At 24.5% G+C, this 24,205-nt stretch overlaps 5 protein-coding genes across 5 annotated transcripts; 2 read left to right on the top strand and 3 right to left on the bottom strand.

The window, feature by feature from the left end:
* Positions 1-909: 909 nt before the first annotated feature.
* On the top strand, positions 910-9,996 carry MKS88_005445 (protein kinase domain-containing protein; the record flags this gene model as incomplete). Its single annotated transcript, XM_067218706.1, has 5 exons — positions 910-1,387; positions 1,570-2,142; positions 2,702-8,976; positions 9,291-9,764; positions 9,925-9,996. The coding sequence occupies 5 exons, from the start codon at positions 910-912 to the stop codon at positions 9,994-9,996; spliced, it is 7,872 nt and encodes a 2,623-aa protein (XP_067070655.1).
* A 516-nt stretch (positions 9,997-10,512) lies between these two features.
* MKS88_005444 (uncharacterized protein) lies at positions 10,513-12,486 on the bottom strand (the record flags this gene model as incomplete). The annotated part of the gene is made up of 1 exon (XM_067218705.1): positions 10,513-12,486. The coding sequence occupies one exon, from the start codon at positions 12,484-12,486 to the stop codon at positions 10,513-10,515; it is 1,974 nt and encodes a 657-aa protein (XP_067070654.1).
* A 2,036-nt stretch (positions 12,487-14,522) lies between these two features.
* MKS88_005443 (RNA-binding protein) lies at positions 14,523-15,406 on the top strand (the record flags this gene model as incomplete). Its single annotated transcript, XM_067218704.1, has 4 exons — positions 14,523-14,655; positions 14,826-14,972; positions 15,074-15,135; positions 15,371-15,406. 4 exons carry the CDS (start codon positions 14,523-14,525, stop codon positions 15,404-15,406), a joined length of 378 nt encoding a protein of 125 aa, XP_067070653.1.
* Positions 15,407-16,359: 953 nt separating this feature from the next.
* Positions 16,360-18,001, bottom strand: MKS88_005442 (dihydrolipoyllysine-residue succinyltransferase component of 2-oxoglutarate dehydrogenase complex; the record flags this gene model as incomplete). The annotated part of the gene is made up of 3 exons (XM_067218703.1): positions 16,360-17,480; positions 17,671-17,776; positions 17,972-18,001. 3 exons carry the CDS (start codon positions 17,999-18,001, stop codon positions 16,360-16,362), a joined length of 1,257 nt encoding a protein of 418 aa, XP_067070652.1.
* A 1,542-nt stretch (positions 18,002-19,543) lies between these two features.
* Positions 19,544-23,695, bottom strand: MKS88_005441 (uncharacterized protein; the record flags this gene model as incomplete). Its single annotated transcript, XM_067218702.1, has 1 exon — positions 19,544-23,695. One exon carries the CDS (start codon positions 23,693-23,695, stop codon positions 19,544-19,546), a length of 4,152 nt encoding a protein of 1,383 aa, XP_067070651.1.
* Positions 23,696-24,205: the final 510 nt, after the last annotated feature.

Here is a 24,205-nt window from a genome sequence, read left to right as displayed (position 1 = left end):
TTTTTTGAAAATGAAAACAATATATATAAAAAAGGTAAGTGGTACACCCAAAGCTTTGGAACCTTTTAAATTTTCAATTTTTTAATTTTAAAATGTATAATTGACTGTTTTTTCTTTTTTCAATGAGCCCAATCTAACCAAAAATACGAATATTGCTATATCATATAATTAACTAATAGAGAGCATTTGATAATTTAGGGCACATTTTTTTAATTAAAATTTGTTACATTTCACGAGGAATCAAAGTAATAATTGAATTTAAAAAAAAAGAAAAAAAAAAAAGAAAAAAGACGTATTCATTTATAAAAGGAATATATTCAAAAATACTTCCAAAAAGAGAAAGAATACGTAATCGAAGGTGCAATTTTGTGCACAATAAAAATATATACGTATAGACCCATTAAATTTTGATATATATATATGTATTTTCGTATGCACAGAATATTGGATAGATATATCCTTCTTCATTATTTCTCCTTTATTTCTTTTTATCTGATAATGTCCTAAAATTATATGTATACATAATATACAATGAAATAAATTTAGTTTTTTTTTGTAAATAAACGAAATATTCACTGAATATACCGCAGTAAAAAAAAAAAATAATAATAATAAAAATGAACTATTCGAATATTTAAAGATAAAATGTTGGTTAAGGAAATGCTGCACATAGTACCGTAACGATACGTGTGCTGCAAAAAATTTGCTCAGTTTTCGTTTACCTTTATGTGCATATATATATATATATATATGGAAAGATAGACGGATTAACACGTTGATAGACAATTATCTCTGCATTTCTTCGTAAATAGAATACTAAGGATGATACTTATTTAGGAGTAGAAATACAACTTGTTGTGTGATTATATAATAATATAGTTTCGTTTTAATTTTGTGCCTTTACACATAATGAAATTTACTTCTTTTATAAAGAGACTTTTCATTTTTAATGCTGTTATCTTTATTTTAAACAAATATATAAAAAAAAAAAACTGTGATTTTTCTTTCTTTATACATTCTTTAAAAATTAAAAGTATTAAAAATACAAATATTAATAATGAGGAGGGGAAAACAAGTGAGACAAGTAGAAGGAATACATCTGGGCACGATGAAACAACCTTTTTTTCTGTAGACCATGAGGATCATAATGTCGCAGGTAGTGATGAAGAGAGTAGTTATATTTATAGTAGTGATATTGATAGTAGTGATATTGAGAGAAGTGATATTGATAGTAGTGATATTGATAGTAGTGATATTGATAGTAGTGATGTTGATAGTAGTGATGTTGATAGTCGTAATGATGATAGTGCTGATAATGATAATGCTTATGATAATAGTGCATATGATAATAGTAGTACTAGTTATAATGAAAAAATAACGAAAACGAGTTATTTAAAAAGAACTAACACTAACCCATTTTCAGACGAAAGGAAAAACTTGAAGGGAAAAATCGGAATTAAAGAACCTTCTAAAGAGGAAAAAAAACATAATGAAAAAATTAAAAAAAAAAAAAAATACCTATTATATATACATCCATTGAGGATATAAAAAGGTTTTCCTATATTAAAGGAAAATTAAAATTAGTGTATGTTAAATCGTTTTATAATGATAATCAGAAAGAGTTATATGAAGCAAAATTTCAATTTTATAATAACAAGATAATTTATGTAGCAACTTTTGCTGTTATAAGGAATTCTCTAAAAGACAATATTAATCAAACAGAAAAATGGTTCAATGCACACATGAAAGTGCTACAAAAAAATAATTATAACATTACAGTAAGATGTGATGAAGGAGTAGAAAAATATTATGGGACTATTTCTTTTAACACAGATGAATTACAACAATTTAAAATATTAAGGAAATCATTGAAGAACAAATTAAACCTAACATATGACAACTTTTTTAATAATTTAAAATCATTTTATAGTTCTAAAAAGAAATATTTAGAATATATAAATTTTAAATTTATTAATCCATATGTTAGCAATACTTTCAATATAAAAAAGAATTATTCTGAAATATCTAAACAGAAGGCAAGTGATGAATTCCTTAAGAATTTAATTTCCTTTGATAAAATAAAGTATGTGTCCCAAAGAATGGAAAGAGGTTATAGTGTTCTATGTGACCTGGAAAAAAATTGTTAGTACAGCTACAAAAATAAAAAATAAAAATAATAAATAATAAAATAGAACAGAATAAAATAACAAATATGTAATACATACTACAAAAAATAAAAATGCATGAAATATGTTATCTCATATTTTATCCTAATTTCTTAAGTACACAATAATTATTCTAATTTTTTTTTCCTCCTTTTTTTGATTTTTATAAAAACTGTGTATTATACTTAAAATACTAAAATATACAAGGTATTTTGCTTATGCTTCTATCTATAATGCATTTTAAAGTACAATTAAATATCGTTGGACATTTGTTGAAAGTGTTGAAAGTTATTAATAAATAAAATTGTTAGTTTTACAAAACTATTATTAGCATATTAAAAAAAAAAAGAAAAAATTACTTGCACACCTTCAGAGTATTTACCTCTATTAAGTTCTTTTAAATGTTTTGTGAAACCTTCTATAAAAGCGGAATAAACATATGTTCTTACGTCTGCATGTGTATGTCTACATGTGTTTTCCCATACTTTTATTTATGTCAAATTCGTTTTTCTTTTTTTTTCTCCATTCCTTTGTAGTCAAAAAGGTCGAAGATCGATTCATTATGTATAATTTATTAAGGGATAATATAATTGAATCAGAAGAAAGTCAAGAGGTTATAATATTTGAAACAGAAGATAAAGATATCTTCACTTATGATTCCATATATTCTAGAGATATTCAAATTATGAGTAACAATTTTGAGATGGAGATTTTAATGAATGAGAATGGTATTGTAAATGAGAATGATATATATTTCTATCTAAATAAATATAATCCGGTGCATTTAGAATTGCAGAATAAGGGTATAATTAAATATGCTTTTATTTATACATGGTTATCAAAATATTTCACTAATAGTAACAAATATAAAAATTTTTATCCTCATTTTTATCTAGCAAAATATCGAAATAACTCAGAAGTGGGCATACATAATATCAATTTTTATTCTCCTCAACATTACAGCTTCATAGAGAAAAATGACAAAAGGTACAACAATTCCACAAATGAAAACAAAAATAGCACATGGAGCAAATTTTATAATGTACATGAGAAGCAGTCAAAATTAAAAGAAAAAAATAAATCCAAATATAATAAAGCAAGTGATCACTATTTTGGATCTCACATATCAAATGAAACATTGTGTAAATACAATATGGCATGTAGGAAAATAAAAGACGAGGGAAATGTTATATACACAAAAAACAGTAGTGCATTGTCTTTTGTCGAATTAAAAGCAAAATCAAAATCAGATGATAAAAACATGGGAGAAAGCTATAGAAAAGTAGCTCCAGGATCCGCTAATAGTGAACAACAAGGAGGAGGAGGTAGCAACAGTAATGCTAATGTAAATGATACTAATAAAAATTCAGATATTACTGAAAGCGGTGTTAATGATAGCAATAACGATAGAATTAACAACAGCAATGTTAATACTAGTAGCAATAGCACTGTAAATACCATTCGTGAGGAGAGGGATAAAAATGAGCATATAATTAACGAAACAAGGAAGACTGATATCTTCAAAGACAAGTATGATATAAATATTGATCTTACTAAAGAGAGTAAAGAGAGGGATATTAAACGTCATAATTCTCCAGTTAATAATACTAAAGTTCAGAGTACTTCAAATATTAAGGGAATCCAAAAAAATGAAAATAAAGACAAAGATAACACTGAGAATGAGACCAATAACTCGAATTCTAATTCTTCCTATATATCTGGTGTTTTAGGATATATGAAAAAAGTAAAAGATATATTTTCTAATGACACTAAAAGTATACCTTTAAGTACTAGTGCAATGATAACAGCTGATAGCGTTGCTAATGTTATGGCTAATGTACTAGCTAGTAGTAAACTACTTCAAGATAGAAATACTGAAAAAAACTCTACTTTTGATAAAGATTCATCAAATAAAAAAAATGTATCTGATAAGGAGTTAACAAATAAGGGAAAATTAAGTGTCAAAGAAAAGTCATTATCCAATGAAAATCCTTCATTGGCTGAGAAAATCTCACAAGAACAAGTAAAATTAGAACAAGAGAAAAAGGAAAATGAGCAAACAATAACAGATCAAATAGCGCCATCTATTCAAAAAATATATGATGAAAAAGCCTCATCGGAAAAAATATCAGCAACAGACAAGGAATTAGAAAATGAACAGAATGATGTATTTGAAGAAAAAGAAAGAATTGATAAGCCTTATTCCACTGATATAGAATACCCATTAGATCAAATAAAAAAAGAATCTGAAGAAGAGAGTAATACTAATGAACAACCCCTATCAGAAGAAAATGTTAAATCCGATGAACAGTCTCAAACACATGAATATTTCAATGATGACGATATAATTTCACTTGAAAAGAAACTCTTCCCTGATAAATCGTTTGAATATGAGGATGAATCTTTGAATGATCAAAAATCTGAGCCATATGGAACTAATAATTATAATGAAAATTCTTTACATCAACAAGTGCATAATTATGGTCAAGATTATCCACAAGACGTAACTTCTCTATTAAAAGGTAGTAAACAATCTGCACGTAAATTTTTTGGGCTGTCCAATTATAATATTAATAAATATATGAACCAACATAATATTAATGAAAATTTAAATGATAAATTTTTTGAGAAACAAGATGATTTAACTATCTATCAAAATATATTAGATAAGCATCCTAATAGAATGATTGTTGGTCTACTTGAAAAAGAAGCAGAAGATATGTTCATATTAAATTGGTTATATGGAAATGACATCTTATGTGTTATTAGATCTAGCGATTACAATGAATTGTTTTATAATATGATAAATAGAGATTACTTAAAAATTCTAAATGTCTTTAAATTAAGAAATGATAACCAAATGTCTGTTATTTCTAAAGACTCCAAAGGGATATTAATTAATGCTAATTTTCATCCTCATTATTCAGCATTAAAATTTTTTTTCAATGACAAATATAACAACAACGTTTTTGAGGAAGAATTAAAGTCATATTTGCTTTTAGTACATTATTTACTAAATTCTAACATTAGTCCTTGTAAGAATTACAAAAACGTTAAGTACTTTTACAATGAAGATACTTTTAACATATCTAATTTACATTTTATTAATAATAAATTATTCTTACTAGTTTCTGAATGTGCCTTAGAAATTCTTCACTGGAATATACCTACTGGAATAATAAGAAAAAATGAAAATTATACAAATACATCTATATTTAGTAGAGTAATAAAATATGTAAGTAAAAATATACATCATTTTGGATTTAAATTAAGAATATTAAATGAAGAGGATGCAGTTCACTTTGTCATGAATAACCGTGATATAATGGATAATGATTACGATGTAAAATATGATTTTTTTTTAAAAGTAGCTTCTAAGTTATACTATTTACAATCATTAGGTCTAATTCATAGAAATATTAAGGCAGATAATTATTTTGTTCAAAAAAAGCAAGCACACAGTAAATATATCGATATCTTATTAGGAGATTTTAATTATATTATAGAAGAAAGCAGTTATGGAACATTCAGAGGAAGTTCAATATATTCATCCCCTGAAAAATTAGATTCATATTTTAACAGGACCATATATAATTTAAAAAGTGATGTTTTTTCTCTAGGTTTAAGTTTATCTACTATTTTTTTAAAACGAAATTTTTTTTTTAAAAATATAGAAAGGAAATTAAAATTCCCCGTGGGGAAATACACAGTAAGCATTCTTAAGAGAAACCCTATGGTGTTATTATGGATAAAAGCTGTGAATCCTTTCATAAAAAAAAGGTTTAATATATTTAAATATAGATCTTATTTGAAAGTCAGTGTGCATGAGTTAGAGAAAAGACTTTCTAAAAAGTATATATACGAATGGTTTGAAGGGAAATGTGAATCTATTGGGTACAAAGAGGAAAGTTATCTGCAATCGCTTTTTATGAAAACGCATGATCGAACGATGAATAGATGGAGTAGTGATATTATAAGCAGTAAAGGAGAAGATCAGAATAATTTTGATACGTGTTTTTTTAAATATACAATGAATGCGAGTGCAGAAAAAACAAGTTTTAGTAATTCATCAGAGGGGTCTCATAATTTTTACGATAATTTGAAAAAAGACGATGACAAAGGTAAAACGATGTCTAAGTTCCTTTATCAATTTCCTACGTATGAAAGAAAAATAAACACCATTTCAGTTAAGCATGAAAGCACAGATGAAGATTTTTACCGTAGAACAAAGGATACTACTGCAGAGAGTGTTGACAAAAGTGATAAATTAGATAAAACTGAAAATGAATATGATTTTACAAATGCTTCTAACATTAATTTGAAAAATTATTCCAGAAGAAAGAAAAAAAAAAAGATTCCAAAGGCATATATATCTGAAGAATCAAATGTTAATAAAATACCATATGGTGATAAATTAGAAAATACGATAGATTATTCAAGTTTAGATGAATATAATATGAAGAAATATATGTATGCTTGTTATACGTTTAAAAACGGAATCGTAGGAACAATCATGAAAATATTCTCCATTGAATTTGAAGCATACAGACCAGAGATATTTGATATATATTTACTACTTAAAAAAGAGCTGACCTATTTAGAAGATAAGGATGATAATATTAAAAATACATTATCTATTTTACGAAATATTTCAGAACCTGATATAAATACCATATTGAGAGAAAGATTATTTGATAGATATTATAACATTAAAAAAAATATCATTTTAAAGGCTTTGTTATTCTATGGTTATTTCAGTATATATGAACATTTATCGTATGAATTTAAATTATATGAATTGGAGAATTTTCCCTTAAAAGAAATGAATAATGACACGTTTGAAACTATTATAAATAGATGTATGGAGAGAGTGAATTTCAGTGAATTCAGTAATTTGCTATTAGTTCAACATATTTATAATAATTATCAGAAAGAAAAAATATATTCTAATATATATATTAATTTATATACTGTAGAGGATTCTATTTATAATATAGACACGGATAAAATAACTAGTTTCATAAGTAACAATAATAAAAATAGATTTATCGATATTGATTTCAAAGGTAAATATAATTTTTTATTATATATGAGAAAGGAAGCTATGGAAAGTAGAGCGTATCATACTAATCTAAATGAATTAAAAACACCCCCCTTAAATGTGGACTATAGATCAATACGCTTAGCGACTAACGAATATAATATTCCTTTTATAAATTCCTTTATTATAAGAATAGATAACTTTGCAATAAAAGATATAGATATAAATTTGGCTGTATTGCTTAATAATATATTTTGGAGTCTTAAAGGTAAGTGTAAATGTATTAATTATACGCATATACAAGAAGAATTTGAAAAAAATGACTTATTATCAGAAGACAAAATTAGGATTACCCAGATAGACTTACATAAGCCAATAGGTACTGTTCTTAAAGAATTAATTAACGAAGAATCCGAGTTATCAGTTAATGAAAATAAACAATTTAATGTTCTTTCATTTAAACCTATGAATATTCAGTTAGATATTGTTCTCAGAAATAGTTTACATTTAATTGATAGAAAAACAGTCATAAGTTGTGCAAGAAAATTAAATAAGAAAGCAGAGATTTATATTCCTAGCATTTCATCTATTAGGAAAAACGAAACAGTGAAAATAAAAATAGATTTAGGTTCATCTAAGTTTTTTTATCTATCCTTTAATATATCATTGTTAAGATCACAAGAAATTTTAGTGAAAGATATAGTTTATTTTTTATATAGAAATTATAAATCCGAACTTGATAGAACAATCGCATATTCCAGTATACGTAGAAATAAAAATCGGTCCAAATTTAACTGCCTATTGATGAATGAATATAATACATTTTTTTATAACAATCTCACGGGTAATCTTATAAAAGAAACATCCTTTAATAAAGTTATTTCATTATTATACAATATAGAACTAATGGAGCCTAACTATGTTATTAAAGCATCTATGAATTATTACAACAATAGGGGAAGGGACAATGGGTTACTACGCCTCGTTACAATTCATAATGTTATTTATGAAAAAAGAGGAGTTGATTCTAATGAAGCTGAATATTTCTTAGAACTATCGAATGGTGTTTATTCTGAGGAGTCTAATCAAAATATCGATAGCGATAAATTAAAACTTTCTAAGCAAGATTGCTTAAGAGTTCGGAAAGAAAAAAATATGATAAGAGTAAATGATGAGGAATCTAGTTACCATTATGGGACAGTTGAATGCTTACATTTTTTAAATAAAAAGGTTATACCTTTTTTTAATGATTATAATACAACAAATGTTTTTGATCAGATAGTTATTCCGTCCTCATTTATATTTATAAATAAAGATAAAAAGGGAAAAAATGGAAACTTTATACATAGTACTAAAACAGTAAATTTCAATATTGTTTCTAATATAATGAATTTACAAAAATATCAAAAAGAAATGTATACTTCTTCGGATTTTTTATATTCAATTTTGCAATGGTTTTTGTTGGATAAACCGTACGATAAAAATGATAGATGTAATTTTATAACTCATAAAAGCAATACTTCAATTTATGACATGGTATTAAGTATCACAACAGCAAAAGAAACTAAACATATATTATATAAAAATAATGAGGATGTAATAAAATTTCTCTTTTATATTATCTTAAAGGACCATGATATTAATCAGTACACATCTGAATTTATAATGTCAGCTATTAAAATGCACAATTTAAAAATTTCTTTTGTTTTGAAGAATGAATCTAACTACATATTCCCAGATATACAAAATTTAGATAGCCAATTTAATGAGGTATTTTAAAAAATTTTGCTACTATTCATATATGTCTTTGTTTATTTTAACATACATATTATTTTCATCAATTTTAATTATATCTATTTCGAAAAAATCATTTTAAGTTGCTATAATGCATGAAATGTAGCTCTTTTAGCAGAACATGTTTTCGTATAAAATGAGTAGTACTATATGTACATACGAGTACATATATATATATATATATGCGCATGTGTAATAATGTGTATTTACGTATTTGTACAGATGCATATATATGTATGCGTGCTAATACTTATTTATGTATGTATATGTGCTTATACATATTTACTCAGAGCTCAAATGTGCGAGTTATTAATTGCCTGAAACAACTAAATGGAAAAAATGTAACCTTACTTGGTGATGGATTTGATGAAGAATTATATATTCCTTTAAGCGTAAATTTCTTGAATAAAAATATTATATATAGGATATCAAAGGATACATTTAATAAAATGATATATAATTTTACCAGTCATGAAATCACCATGAAATACAGCAAGGAATTATTTAAGTGCATTTTATCACCCTTAACTGAAATTGAAATTAAATTTCGATATTTATTTTTAAGTGATTTAAGCTATTATGTAGATATTCCGAATAAATTAAAAAAGAATAATAAATCATTTTTAGTTACAATGAATCCAACATTCTATGAAAATTTAAATGAAAAATGTAATTTCCATGGGAATAATTGTTCTTCCGCTGTAGAAGAAATTATTAGTTACATTAATAGCACTTTTATGGAGCCAGTTTTTGTTGTTAAAAATGTAATTTCATAATTATTCAAATATCGTTTTTACACATTCGTAGCATGTATAAATTTAGACTTGATACGAACATGCGCTTATAAATACACAACTAAGATACATATTATTATATTACATAAGCATATTCTTTTTTTTTTTTTTCCTTTTTTTTTTCTATTAGGTAATAAATTATTTTTTAAGGAAAAAGATTCGTGGAGTTCTAAGAAAGGCGAAATATAGAATATTTAGCTAATTTAACACAGAATAAATTCGCACTTCTATTTATACTTAAATTTACGCTTGAATTTTTTAATATGTAAATTACAGTTATCTAAAAATCCTTTTTCTTCTTTTAACCTTTTTTAAGTGTACATATAAAATACAATATACAATATAAATGTAATTAATCTGAAAGGTGCATATTTTAATATAGTGCAATTTTTTAAATGCAATTTCATTATTATTAGTCTCTTTCAATTTTATGCATACGAGTAAAAAGGTATAATATATATGTGCACACATGCATATATAGGTATATGCTTGCATGTGCTCTTTTAATGAAATTTATTATAATTTTTAAAAAGGAACATTTAAAATGCTACCACCTTTTTGTATTTATGTGATATTTGTCTTTATATGTCTTTTTGTTAATTAGTTTGACTTTAATTATGCCATTTTGTCTTTTAAAAAAGGTAAAGAAAAATAAAAAAGGAAAAAAAAAAAAGAAGAAAAAAATTTTTAGCTTTTCTTTATATTTTTTCTACCGATTTCATCGTACTTGTATGAGAATTTTATCACTAGGGAATTTTTGATATAAATCTATTTCGTCATTTGATGCTAGAACAAGCAAATTATAGAATATTATTGAAATACTTTTGTCTGATGTTTTGTTTATAGGGAATATTCGATCAATTTCTAAAGCATTAGGGTTTTTTTCGCTTAATTTATTTATGTAATCTTTTAATCTTATTAATTCTTCATTTTGTTTATATTGTGATGAAGTAAAAGATCTTCTTTTAACTAATTTACTCGAAGGGACACTTAGAGTTTCTTTAAAAGTGTCGCTAAATGTGTTACAGGCATAGTTATATTGAAAATACATATTACTACCACTACCACTACCACTACCACTACCACTACTACTGTTATTGTTATTATTATTGTTATTATTATTATTATTATTACCTATATCTGTTCTGCCTATGTTGTTGCAACGAGGCTCTCTATGATTTAACTTCTGCTGTTCAGAACTGATGTCGTGTGAATCACTTATCCTATCAAAATTGTAATCAACAAGGTCTTCATTGTTCATAAAATAATTAGCTGATTTTCTTGGATATTTTCTCTTATCTTGGTTATGTTCTAATTCTATGTTCATGAAATAATCATCATTAAACTTTCCTCTTAACTTTTCCATATTTAGATCATTCATTCCTTTTCTCGTTTTTTCATTTAGAGAAGATAATGTTGATTTAGTTTGAAGTAGCTTGGTGTTATCGGTCTGCATATTACACTTTTCATTTTCTATTAACTTTTTATCAAATATATTGTATAATTCTTCTCTAGCATCCAAAGAAAAGTAATTCTTTGTGGGTTCATGAAAATTGAAAATTGGTATATAATTATTATTATTTACTGAGTTTTTCCCCTGAATACTGTTATTTAAAAAATGAAAGAAGTTATTAATATTTTCCAAATGGTCATCAAAAAAGGATAGTACCTTTTTTTTTTTGTTTATTTTTATATTCTTCCATGTGTCATCACGTAAGAGTATTTCTTCATCAATTTGTGCAAAATTTCTTTTATTCTTATTTTTTTTATTTTGATCATATATATTTTCCATATTTTTTTCTATTTTGCTATTTATAGCATCACCATTTATAAATAAGCTGTTATTCATTATACTCAAAGAAAAGTTCTTTCTATCTAAATTTTTACTTACAAATAAACTAACATTTGAATAGTTATTTTTTTCTATATGTTTACTTTTTTTTTCATCCTGCAAATTAAGTTTTAATAATATATTATTCGTATCTCTTTGTGTTTTTGTTTCACCTTTAGTTCCTATGGTATTTAAATTATACATCCCGTTATTAATCGTATAAAAGTTATTAAATTTTGAACACTCAAAAGAAGATGAATTGGTTAGCATATCTTGATATATAACATTTTGATCATTATGAATATCATCATTTCCAAAATTATAATCGTTGATATACATTTCATTACTTTCTTTTAACATTATATCATTTATATTTGCAATGTTTTTGTTTTTATTTAAATAATTAGACGTGTTGTTCATTAATATATCATTATTACTACTTCTATTTGCAGCATCTTGTAAATACATAATATTTTTTTTTATTTTAAATTTTTTATTCGTTTTATATTTTTTTAAAATTCCTTTTAATTCGTTATTTGCATTTAAGCTATTAAATAAACATCTCTTGTACATAGAATAAAAATCGGTTAGCAGCACTTCTAATTGTCTATGTAGAAATATAGTTATTCCTTTGATTAATATAGCCGTCTGTTTGAAGTTAAAATTTCCATTTTTTATTAGCAACAAGTTATCATTTAAATTGGTATATCTCACTATTTTATCACTAATGCTATTTTTTTTTAGAATTATTTTCCCTCTATACAGATTGCTGCTAATACCTATAAAATATATACATCCTATTTTACTTGATTTATCATAAATTAAGAGATTTTTTTCGTTTTTCGAATTAGACGTATTCATTGTTGCGCAACTTTTTATTTTAACTAATATATGAAATTTCTTTTTTTTTTTTTTAGAGCAACTAATAATGCAAGAAACGATTGTAGCAAATGGAAAAGAGTGAGGTATGATAAAATTGCTAAGTCAAATGTGGTCAATGATAAAATAGTCGCAATTGGATAAGGGGAAAAGCAGCAAAAAAAGTTTGAAGCAAGGAAAATTAGCACAAGAAGTAGTACAAGAAATGCAAAGAATAAACAAGACAAATAGCATAAAACATAAACAAAACGAGTAGTGTAAAACGTAAACAAAATGAGTAGTGTAAAATGTAAACAAAATGAGTAGTGTAAAATGTAAACAAAACAAGTAGTGTAAAACACAAACAAAACAAGTAGTGCGAAACGTAAACAAAACAAGAAGTGCAAAAGATAGATAAAGCAAAAAGTACAAGGCGTAGATAAAACAAAATGTACAAAACGTAAATAAAATGAAAAGAAATAAGAAAAAGAAGTGGAATTATATTGATTTTTAACTCGAACTAAAAATATAATATTACGCCAAATAAGACAATTTCAAAATGTATCATATTCGAATTATCATCTATGAATAACTCTCGCATGCGGACATGTATATTATCTACAAGTAGACATATATATATACAAATATAAACGAAGTATATTAAAATATTATCTTTTTGTTTTTTTAAACAAAGTGTACGGAGAATCAGAACGAAAAAAAGGTTCACTGATATTTTGACCTAGCTTAAATACATAATGTGTGTAAAAAAAAAAAATTCTATAATAACAAGAAATTATAGCAAAATAAAATAAATGATGAGATTTTAATGAGAAGAATATGATTTAAATACGTTTGTTAATAACAGTATTGTTAGAAGAAAAGCATAAAATGTCAGGAACAACAAAAACAAAAATATGTTTCTGACAAGTACAATAAAAATAGAATTAAGCCAATTATTGTTTTAAATACATTTTTCCATTTAGAAAAGGATTAATATTGTTTTGACCTTATATAGATATATTCTTATATTACATATAAAATAATAATTATAAAAATGTATCTTCCAAATAGCATACAAGTTTTTCGTGGATACTTTTCTGATTATATGAAAAAAGAAAAAAATCAAAATGTTAATACATTGAAATATTAAGAACGGTATATATATTTTGTATCTTTCCTATAATGACAAAAATGACATATTCGAATTTAATGTAATTACATGTTAAGAATATTCTCATATTTTTATTATAATTTTTTATAGACAATTTTTAATACAGCGTTAAATTTTTTTTATACGTTATGATAATTGGTTTTTTCTAATAATTTTATATATATAAACAAGTTTTTTAAGTTAGAATTAACAAAAAAAAATTATGGAAATATCTTTTGTTTTAAAAATTTTCTTTCAAATATTTTCATGTTAGATTTCTGAACAATATAGATTATTCTTTTTTTTGAGCATATGCTTATTAAACGTAGTATTAATTTGGAAGTATCAAATTTATTTATATAATTAGTACTTCCCAAAGTGTATGTTCTACATATATTAAGCCTTTAACGTATCTTTTTTAAACATAAAATTTTTTATATATTTTGCCATATCTGACATATTCAAAAAAGTTAAGAGTATTAACTTAGTAAAATTATTCTGAATGAAAAAAAAAAAAAAATGGCAAAAAAATTTATATTTATTATTACGTAATAGATTTTTCACATTCATAAAATGAAATATTCTTGTAATACGCACAAGAAAAAAATACATGCTAAAAATTCCTTTTTGAAAATTATATATTTTTTCAATCATTTTTACTATAATTACAACAATAAAATTTTTTTCTTTTTTTTCAATATGGTGAAATTATCACCTTTATGTAGTTAACAATTTAGGGAGCTACAATATATGTACATATATATATATATATATATATATATATATATATGTATATATGTTTATGTACTTATTTGCATTACTTAAATCGAAAATGTAAAAAAATTTATAGTCTTACTAATTTAATGTTTTAAAATTTAAAAAGTCAAATATGGCTGATGATGCTGCTGAAATATTATTTGTAGGTGGAATTGATGAGACATTAGATGAAAAGAGTTTGTATGACATTTTTTCATCATTCGGTGATATAAGGAATATAGAAATTCCTGTGAATGTAGTTACAAGTACTGCAATTAAAAAAGAAAGGGGGTGGAAATTACATCTTCTATTTCTTTATATTTTGCATATAATTATTACATCTCTAAGTTTTCTTTAACTATTTCGATATATAAAACAGTACAATAAAAAAATAAAAAAAACTTACCATTCTCGTTATTCCTTTTTCTTTTTTAAGAAAAAAACAGAGGTTTCGCATTTATAGAATACGTAGAAAAAGAAGATGCCAAACACGCGTTATATAATATGAATAATTTTGAATTGAATGGAAAGAAAATTTATGTAAACTATTCCAAAACTAAAAAGATGGATCAGTATAAACCAGGTTTACTATTTCTCCGTATTGTTTTATATTACTCTTTGTTTTATTTTTAGAATAATTCTTTTTAAAAAATACACAATTCTTTTTTTTTTTTTCATTATTAGTATGGATAGACGACTTGTATAACCAGGAACAAATGAAATTATTGGAAGAGGAAAATTCACACGTAGATATATACATAATACATATATATATACTGCTTAATTTTAGTCATATACGTTTCGTAAACTTTGCTATACATATGTAATTGCTAATTGGGGAATTCATTATTTTTGTTATTTTTATTTGGTCATTTATTACATTCCTATGTTCATATTATTATGTCTATTTTTCAGCCATTTAATAAGTGTACATCAGCTTCTTATTCACACATAATATATATAACTTTGTTCCAATTGCAGGTGGAAAACGCTGGAAAGGATATTTCTAATGAGTAAAATAGAAAGCCATTATGATTTATCATTTTTATTATCATAATGATACTATTAATTATGGAATAACCTTTTTTTTATAGTTTATTTTATTGACGCATTCTATTTTGTGTTATTTTTTTATGTGAGTTACTGCATATTTGTTTTATCCCTTCACGTATTCAACTATATTTTATATGTTATGAATTAAATTTTCCACTACAAAAGTAAAACAAAAACAAAAATGAATATTAATATTAATATAATTTTACTATATAAAAAAAAAAAAAGCTTTAAAACACAATTTAATTTAATACACATATGTGTCCAGAAGAATTATGTTCCTTATATGATGTTTTCTTAACATGTAGCTAATTTTATTTTATTACAATCAAGGAAAAAAAGAAGAAATTAATTTAAGAATGATTTAACAGTATATGAATATATATGTGCACATAATCTTAATATTTCATTTACTTAAAGATATGACGTAGATGAGCATACAACGTTTGTAATTAAATATTGTTCTTATTTAAGGTGTTATATGGATAAAATATATAAAGAAAAAAGGAAAAGGCATGTCCAAAGGAAAAGTATAAAATGAAAAACTTTATTTATGCCAAGAAAAATGTACTATTCTTTGGATATATTTTTAATGGTAAATATATATATATATTTTATAAGAAAATATTCATATTATTAAAAATAGGTAAATACACGTATACTATGTTGTTTTAATTCTTATTATAATCTGAACAGTTTCGACAACCATGTACACGTATTAGTTGATAAATTTAGGCTGAATTATAGTTAATATTACAGATAAATCGGGTAAGATTAAAAAGGGTGAAATGAAAAAAAGGTGGGGAGTAAGTACAATATAAAGAATACATATATATATATATATATATATATATATATATATATATATATATATATATATATACATGCGCATATATTTAGCACTTCCATGACTCCCTTCAATCTATTAACATAAGATTAGGGTTTTCTATGTAATCTTTTATTGCAGATAAAAATTGCACAGCATCTCTTCCATCCAATAATCTATGATCATAGGTTAAGGCTAGGTACATAATGGGTCTTATAACAATTTCATTATTAACAACAACTGCTCTATTTTTTATTGTGTGCATACCTAGAATAGCAGACTGGGGCATGTTAACAATAGGAGTACTTAACATGCTACCAAATACTCCTCCATTAGATATAGTAAATGTACCACCAGTGAAATCATCTAAAGATAATTTATTATTTCTTGCCTTTGTAGCTAATTCAGATAATGCTAATTCTAGTTGTGGTAATTTTTTATTTTGACAATCACGAATAACTGGAACAGTTAACCCATTAGGTGTAGCTACTGCTACAGAAATGTCTATATAATTCTTATAAACAATTTCATCATTTTCAATATATGCATTTACTTGTGGCATTTTTTTTAAAGCTAATGTTGAAGCATATATAAATAAGGATACAAATCCTAATTTACACTCATACTTTTTTTGAAATGTATCTTTTAATTCATTTCTTAAGACTATTACTTTACTCATATCGCATTCGTTAAAAGTTGTTAATAAAGCGCACGTATTTTGCGATTCCTTTAACCTTTCCGCGATTCGTTTTCTTATTGGTAACATACGAACTCTTTTTTCTGTTCGTTCGCTTGTCAATTCATAGGAGAGGCCTAATTTGTTTTCATTATTTACTTGTTTTTCCGTTTCTTTTATATTCACATTGCTTCCTTTGAATAAATTTTCATCTTTTTCACGTTCTATTTTCTCATTATTAGTGTTCATTACTTTTTCATTTTCTATTTCATCTTTTTTTTCTGCGATAATTTGAGGTGGTTCTACTGAAGTATCTATTTCACATAGTGGGGCATCAACTAAAACAATGTCTCCAGCTTCTGCAAATATTTTAGATAAAGCTCCACATGATTTTGCATTTATGTCAACACTAACTTTATCAGTGTCGATAACTGTTAACGTTTCATCTGTCCTAACATAATCACCAACTTTTTTTTTCCATTCACTTATAGTACCTTCTGTAATTGAATCACCTAGCCTAGGTACCTTTACCGTATCTGTATAAAAAAAGGGTAACATGCACAAATAGGTAAAACATTGCATATGTAAGCGGAACTTGTTAAATATATATAATATTTATAAAGAAGTTATTACTTCAATTATTTAAAATCATGCACCACGTTTGTGTGTGTGTAAAAAAAAAAAAAAAAAGAACTGTATTATATTTTATATAAATTTAAATTTTACCTATAGAAAAGTATCTTTTAAAAGAGGAATGATATTTTCCCCTGTGCTTATTCTCTATATTAAAAAGAATTCTCTTAATTCTGCTTGTGTTATTAAATAAAGGTTTCTATTATAAAAAAAGGAAAAGGGAAAAAAAAAAAATTAACATATGTTTCTTCTACAGATGGGAATAAATAAGGCCTTTACAGCTTTATTTATCAACATGAAAAAATTTTAGGTAATATGCGCATCAGTAATGCAATGTATATTTGTATATGTATATATATATGAGTATGTGTATATCATATGCATGTAAAATTACATTTATTCGAATAATAAGGTTCTGTGTCATTTTTTGAAGTAAAAAATATGGTTAAATTTTTTTTTGTTTTAATATGTATCACATGAAATTTACAGTATATTTTCCATATATTTTTTAAAGAAAAAATTTCGAAACAAAAATAATGTTTTAATTTTATACGGAAATCTTAATCTATTATTACATTCATTTTTCTTTACTACATGCTCGCATATTTGTTATTTTGTAAATACGGAAAAAAAAGGAAATATTATAAAATAATTTATGAGTGAAATGTATTTCTTTTAATGAGTATATATGTCCAATGCTCTTCTTTATAAGGAAAAAAAAAAAAAAATTAGAGTAAAATTAAAAATAAAATAAAATAAAAAAACATTGTTTTACATAGAATTTTAAAATTCAGTTATGAAAATAAAATTAGCACTTTTACTATTACAAACATCTATGCATACACACATACAACAAAAAAATAAAAAATAAAAATAAAATATTAAATAGGGAAAAACAAATGCAATTTAGCAATTTGTTGTTTGAAAACGTTATATTTTGCTTATAAAATATTTAAATTATTTTATTGATACGATGAAAATAAAAGATAACTGAAAAAAGGAAGTTTAAAATTAAGAAAGACGTTTAGCATTGTTCAAATTCTTAAAATATCATGTTGCTAATATGTACAAGTGTAATGGTTGGTAAATGTAAAATTTAACGAATAACACACAAAAACAGGAAAAATATAATAAAACAAAAAAAAGTTAATGATTTTAAATAGTATATGTATGGAACATACATTCATGTACATTACAAAAGTTCTTAGAGAAATAAAACAAAAGGGAAAAATAAAGAAACATTAAAAAAAAAACATATATAAATTTTCATGTATTAGTTTTTCCTTTTCATAAATACGCTATATCAATATTTAAGAAGTAAAAACTAAGTTATATAAATCAATAAATTCATTTAATAGTTGTTTAAGAAAACAAACATATGTTTAAAAATAAATAAAATTAATAAAAATGTAACTACATATTTATTCATCATAATAAAAATATTTCATCATGGATCACTCTAATACATCTTTTTGTCCTTATATCTCCTTTTATATTCTTTTAAAACTTCATATTTCCAATTAACATTCAAAAAATTACATTTGGAATGGTAATTCAAAACAGTATAAATATGAAATTTTTGATTATGATTTTTGTTTTTTTTTTTTTTATTATTGAACCATTAAATAAATGTTACTATAACTTTCGTGTTGATGAACATATAACACCATGCATATGATTTTAATATATCAATGATAATTATATTATTCCCTTTGATGTACTAAAAATCTTTGGTACACGTTCAAAAATTATGCAAATATAGCTAATAGTCAAATAGCTAAAAATTTTTCAGCGTAAAGAGGGAATATTATATATTTTCTTTTTAATACATATGTGTCTTCGTTTTCATAACTACATATTAATAAGTATTTTAATTGTTCTTTTTTATAAAATATCCTCTTCTTATTATTACTCATATGTAGCTCACCCAGTTAGCCTTTATTTCTTTTTTCTTTTTCCTTTTTTTTTACTTTTTGAATAAATTCATGAGTGAACTTCTTTTCTTAAGTAAGCTAGCTGCTTCAGGACAAGTATGTCCAAAAGCAATGGTAGGAAAAGTGATATTTCCTTCAAAATTATAACCTGGTATAAATGAGGCCAATTTTAGTGTAACCATCCATTTATTGAAATTAATTTCATTGGTTAAAGTTATAGTTTTTGTATCTTCACGAGCAGTATCAAATTTATTTTTAATTTTGAAGGTGATAATATGTTTATTTTTATCAAATGAAACAGTACAATTTTTTTTTTCTAATATCAGTTCTGGTTTTAATTTATATTTATCTTTATGTATAGCAATGATATTTGATTTGCATAAAACGAATGGTTTTTTAATTTTTTGCGTTTTTTTGCTGCTTAATGTATGAAAATTATTTTTTTCTATTTGTTCTTTAATGCTGGTAAAATCACGTGCTAACGGAATTGTTATATCATATCGCTGTTCATATATAGTTTCTCTTTGTAAATAAATTCGTATTTTCCTTAATTCTGGAAACAAAGTCAATTCTATCTTTTCTTTGTCAAATGAAAATAATGGCTTGTTAATTTTATTATTTGGGTAGATATATATGAATTTACCTTCAACATGCACTAAACTTTTTATATTTAAATTATCAAATAAATTTATAGAAAATATATGTTTTTTTAAATTCATATAGGAGATACTGATATTTTCACCTTTTATAAATCCACCGAAACATAATGCGCTTTTCCATCTATGGAATTCTGTTTTATTTAGGCAATCAAGAACTATTTTTTCGTTGGAATCCTTTGAACTATCTTTTATACTAATTTCTCCATTCTGTTCGTTTGCATGAACATCAGAAGAATCAGATATAAATCTCATTATTGGAACAGAATTTTCATTACCATAATCTTTATAAATAGACAGAACACCCTTTTCAATAACTACAACTTGATTATTTTTTATAAATTGATCTGCTTTTTCTTTTTTACCTACCTCTTCTTCATCTTTTGTTTCTGATTTATTATCAATCATTTTTGTTTCATCTTCATCTTTTTTATCTTCCTTTTTTATTTTATCGTATAAATCTTTTTCTATTACATCAAAATTATTATTATTTAATTTGGATACTAAATGATTATATTTCTCTCTCTTAGGATACTGAAAAATGTATGTTTCTTCGTCCTTATTTTCTTCACTTTTGACAAATGTCAATTCATTAAGATAGTCATCTTTCAAAATTTTCAAGTTTTTATTCATAAATTTGAAAGTATTATAATCATTAAAATCTACTTGATCTTTTTTAAAGGGGGTACCATCTTTAGATATATATAGAACGTTGTCTTTTATCAAAAATGTGTCTCCCTTTTTACTTGAAGTGCTACCAAGTGAAGGTGTATCATTCTTTGTTCTTCCCGTATCACTTTCTTTTCCTCCTTCGCTTCCTCCTTTGCTTTCTCCTTCGCTGCCTCCTCTGCTTCCTCCTTTGCTTTCTCTTATACTCTCTCTTGCACTTTCTCTTATACTCTCTCTTGCGCTTTCTCTTACACTCTCTTTTGCGCTTTCTCTTACACTTTTTTTTGCGCTTTCTCTTACACTTTCTTTTGCGCTTCCTTCTCTTTCGATTTCTCTTTTTCTTTGACTCTCACTTTTTCGATAACTCTCATTTTTATACTCATGCTCACCTTCTTTTCCTTTGTTTATTCCTCTTTTCTTTACTCCTTTTATTTCTTTTCGTTCTCTCCTTTCAAGTGTTTCTTCGATATCTTTATAGTTATCTATTCTCTTTGTAAATTTATCATAAGTGTATGAAGATGCAGTAGAGCTTTTGATGTCACCATCAGAATGCATTGGTTTGTTACACACTTCCTTATTATGATTAGAATTTTTCCAGATCATCTTATTTAAAATAACATGTAAAAGATTTGCGCTGTCTTTGGTTTTAGGTATTATAATATGTTGATCTTTAAAACTGTTAAAGTAGAGGATGAATTTATTATTTTTATATTTCTTATAATAATTTTCACAATTAATAAAAGAATTTTTTTTTTCAAAATTTATAAATATTAGATGATTATTTTTTGGATCTCCTTTCAATAATACATTATTGCATGTATAAGGCACGTCTTTCCCGCTTTCATCTATTCCATTCGGGGTAAAGATATTTACCATTACTTCTGGTGTGGTAGAGTTTAATTTTGTATAACAAGAATTCCTTTCAGATTGATTATTTAAATTTTGAATTTTATTATCATTATAATTATTATTTCGTCTGAACATATAATTTTTTTTATTTTCTTGATCTCCTATAAATTTATCCTTGTTTTCCTTTATAAATCCGGCGTACTGCAAAGCATAAAATATCCTTAAAGATTTATCATCGTTTTTTATTAAAAAATAATGCTTTTCTGAAATATTATAAAAAGGTGTATGCTTAATAACATATATTTGATTATTATATAACATTTTTATTCTTTTTAAATTTTTACATCTTATTATGTACATTGGTTCTTCGTCATTTTTTTTATTATAAATAAAAATTTCTTTATTTGTGACTCCTATAAATCTCTCTTTATAATTTTCATAATTTAACAAATTATACTTTTCCCCCTTATTATAACTATATTTATCCTTTAAATGGGCATTATCCGTTTCTTCCGTATCACTTCTTGATCTATCCTCGGATTTGAATTCTTCATTACTTGTATTAAAGTCAGAAGAATAATCATAACTTCCGCTACTATTGCTCACACTATTATTCCTCAGGATGCTATTCTCCATGCTACTATTCCTCATGCTGTTATCACTCACGTTCGCACTCTCAGTACTTATGCTATCCGTACTCATATAATGGTCACATGTGTTGTCATCCGTACCTGTTATGCTACATTTTCCTTTTTGCTCATACTTTTTCTTTATAATTTTATCCATTTTATTTATCTTAGCTGATGAATACATATGCACTGTGTCATCTTTCATTTTTTTTTTTTTTTCTTTTTTTTTTTTTTTTCTTGTTTTTTTCTCCTTTTTTTTCCTTGTCTTTTTTTTGTACATCTGTTTTTTAGAATCTATATAGGAACTAACGTTGGAAAATTGATCTAATCCATCTTCCGATTCGGTTGTTGAACCATCTGAATTATTTATTGACGAATTATTCGGAGATGTCAATTTACCTGCTGTATTTCTTCGAAAATAATGTAAAACATTGGATGAAAAAAAAAAATCAACTTTGTTATCGATAGTTTTTGTATCTTTTATTCTATTCAACATTTCTACTATTTTATTAAATAAATCTTTTTGCTCTTCTGATTGCATTAGGTTTAATTTTAATAAGTTTTCACTGTATGCTAATTTTTCTTGTGTGTTTTTTTCATTATTCATTTGCTTTAATGTGGTTAACTTATTTTCCTTATTGGTAATAATACTTGGTGAAGAATCTTGAATAGCTTTTAGTTGAACATGTTCATTTATACTTTTATTTTTTAATTTTTTTCCATAATCATTTTGTAATGCTAATATTACTGGAGGTGTTAGTATTCTTTCTTTATTCATACAACTAATTATTTTGTACAATTTTTGAATTTCAATTTTTTGTTGTTCGTTTTGTTTTTTATACATATGCAATTCACTCTCAATTTGTATTAAACATCTTTTGGTTATGTTCAATTCTTCGTTATTATTTTTATATAAATTTAAGAGTTTTTCATTTTCTTTTTCATTATGTAAAAATTCCTGTTGTTTTAAGTTTTCATCCTTTTTACTTTTACATATATCAATCCTTAGCGTATTAATTGTGTTTATAAGATTTTCTTTTTCCTGTAATAATATTTCATATTCATATTTCCTTTTTTTTAGTAAATTATTTAGTTCTTCTAAAAGTGTATCTCTTTTAAGTAGTTGTTTTTCTAATACACTAATTTTTTGAAGAAATTCATTTCCTTTATTCATTTGCATGCTTAAAAGCATATCATTCTCATTTTTTCTATTTAATTCCAACCTCAATGTTTTATTTTCTTCATCATTTTTCAAAGCATTTTTTTGTAACTCTTCACTACTACTTCTTAATTCTAGTAACTTTTTTTCCAACTCATTAATCTTGTCCCTTTGTCTGTCAATTATAACTTCTGCATATTCGAGAACATTCCTTTCTTCCATTTTTTTTTTTTCCTCTTTATAATATTTAAAAAGTAAAGAAATTAGTATATTTAAGTGATACAAACGATTTTTATATACTTTATTATTTTATTGTCAGCTGGGGTATTGTCTATCCATAAAAACAAGTGAAAAACAAATCTTAATAATACATTGTTTTATATGTCTTGAATGTGATTTTTTCAAAATATCCGTTATAAAATTTTGATCAGAAAGGTGAGAAAAATAAATTAACTTAAAAATGGAAAAAATAATTACGAGTGAATATATAAGCGAATAAATAAATGGGCAAATAAACAAATGGGCAAATAAACAAATGGGCAAATAAACAAATTTGCAATTAAGGAATTAAACCATTGTGACTTTTAACTAACGAATATTTTGTTAAAAAGCGACTATAAATGTACCCAATAAAAATCTGATAATTGTGAGATAAATATATATAATAAATATTTTAGTACTGTCTGACAAATATTTTAATAAATTTTCCAAAAAAATGTGCAAATTAGCCGA

This window comes from Plasmodium brasilianum, chromosome 14 (assembly GCF_023973825.1).
Source record: "Plasmodium brasilianum strain Bolivian I chromosome 14, whole genome shotgun sequence".
Classification (NCBI taxonomy): Eukaryota; Apicomplexa; class Aconoidasida; order Haemosporida; family Plasmodiidae; genus Plasmodium; species Plasmodium brasilianum.
The sequence above is the reverse complement of the archived record's forward strand: the minus strand, read 5'-3'. Positions and strand labels throughout refer to the sequence as shown.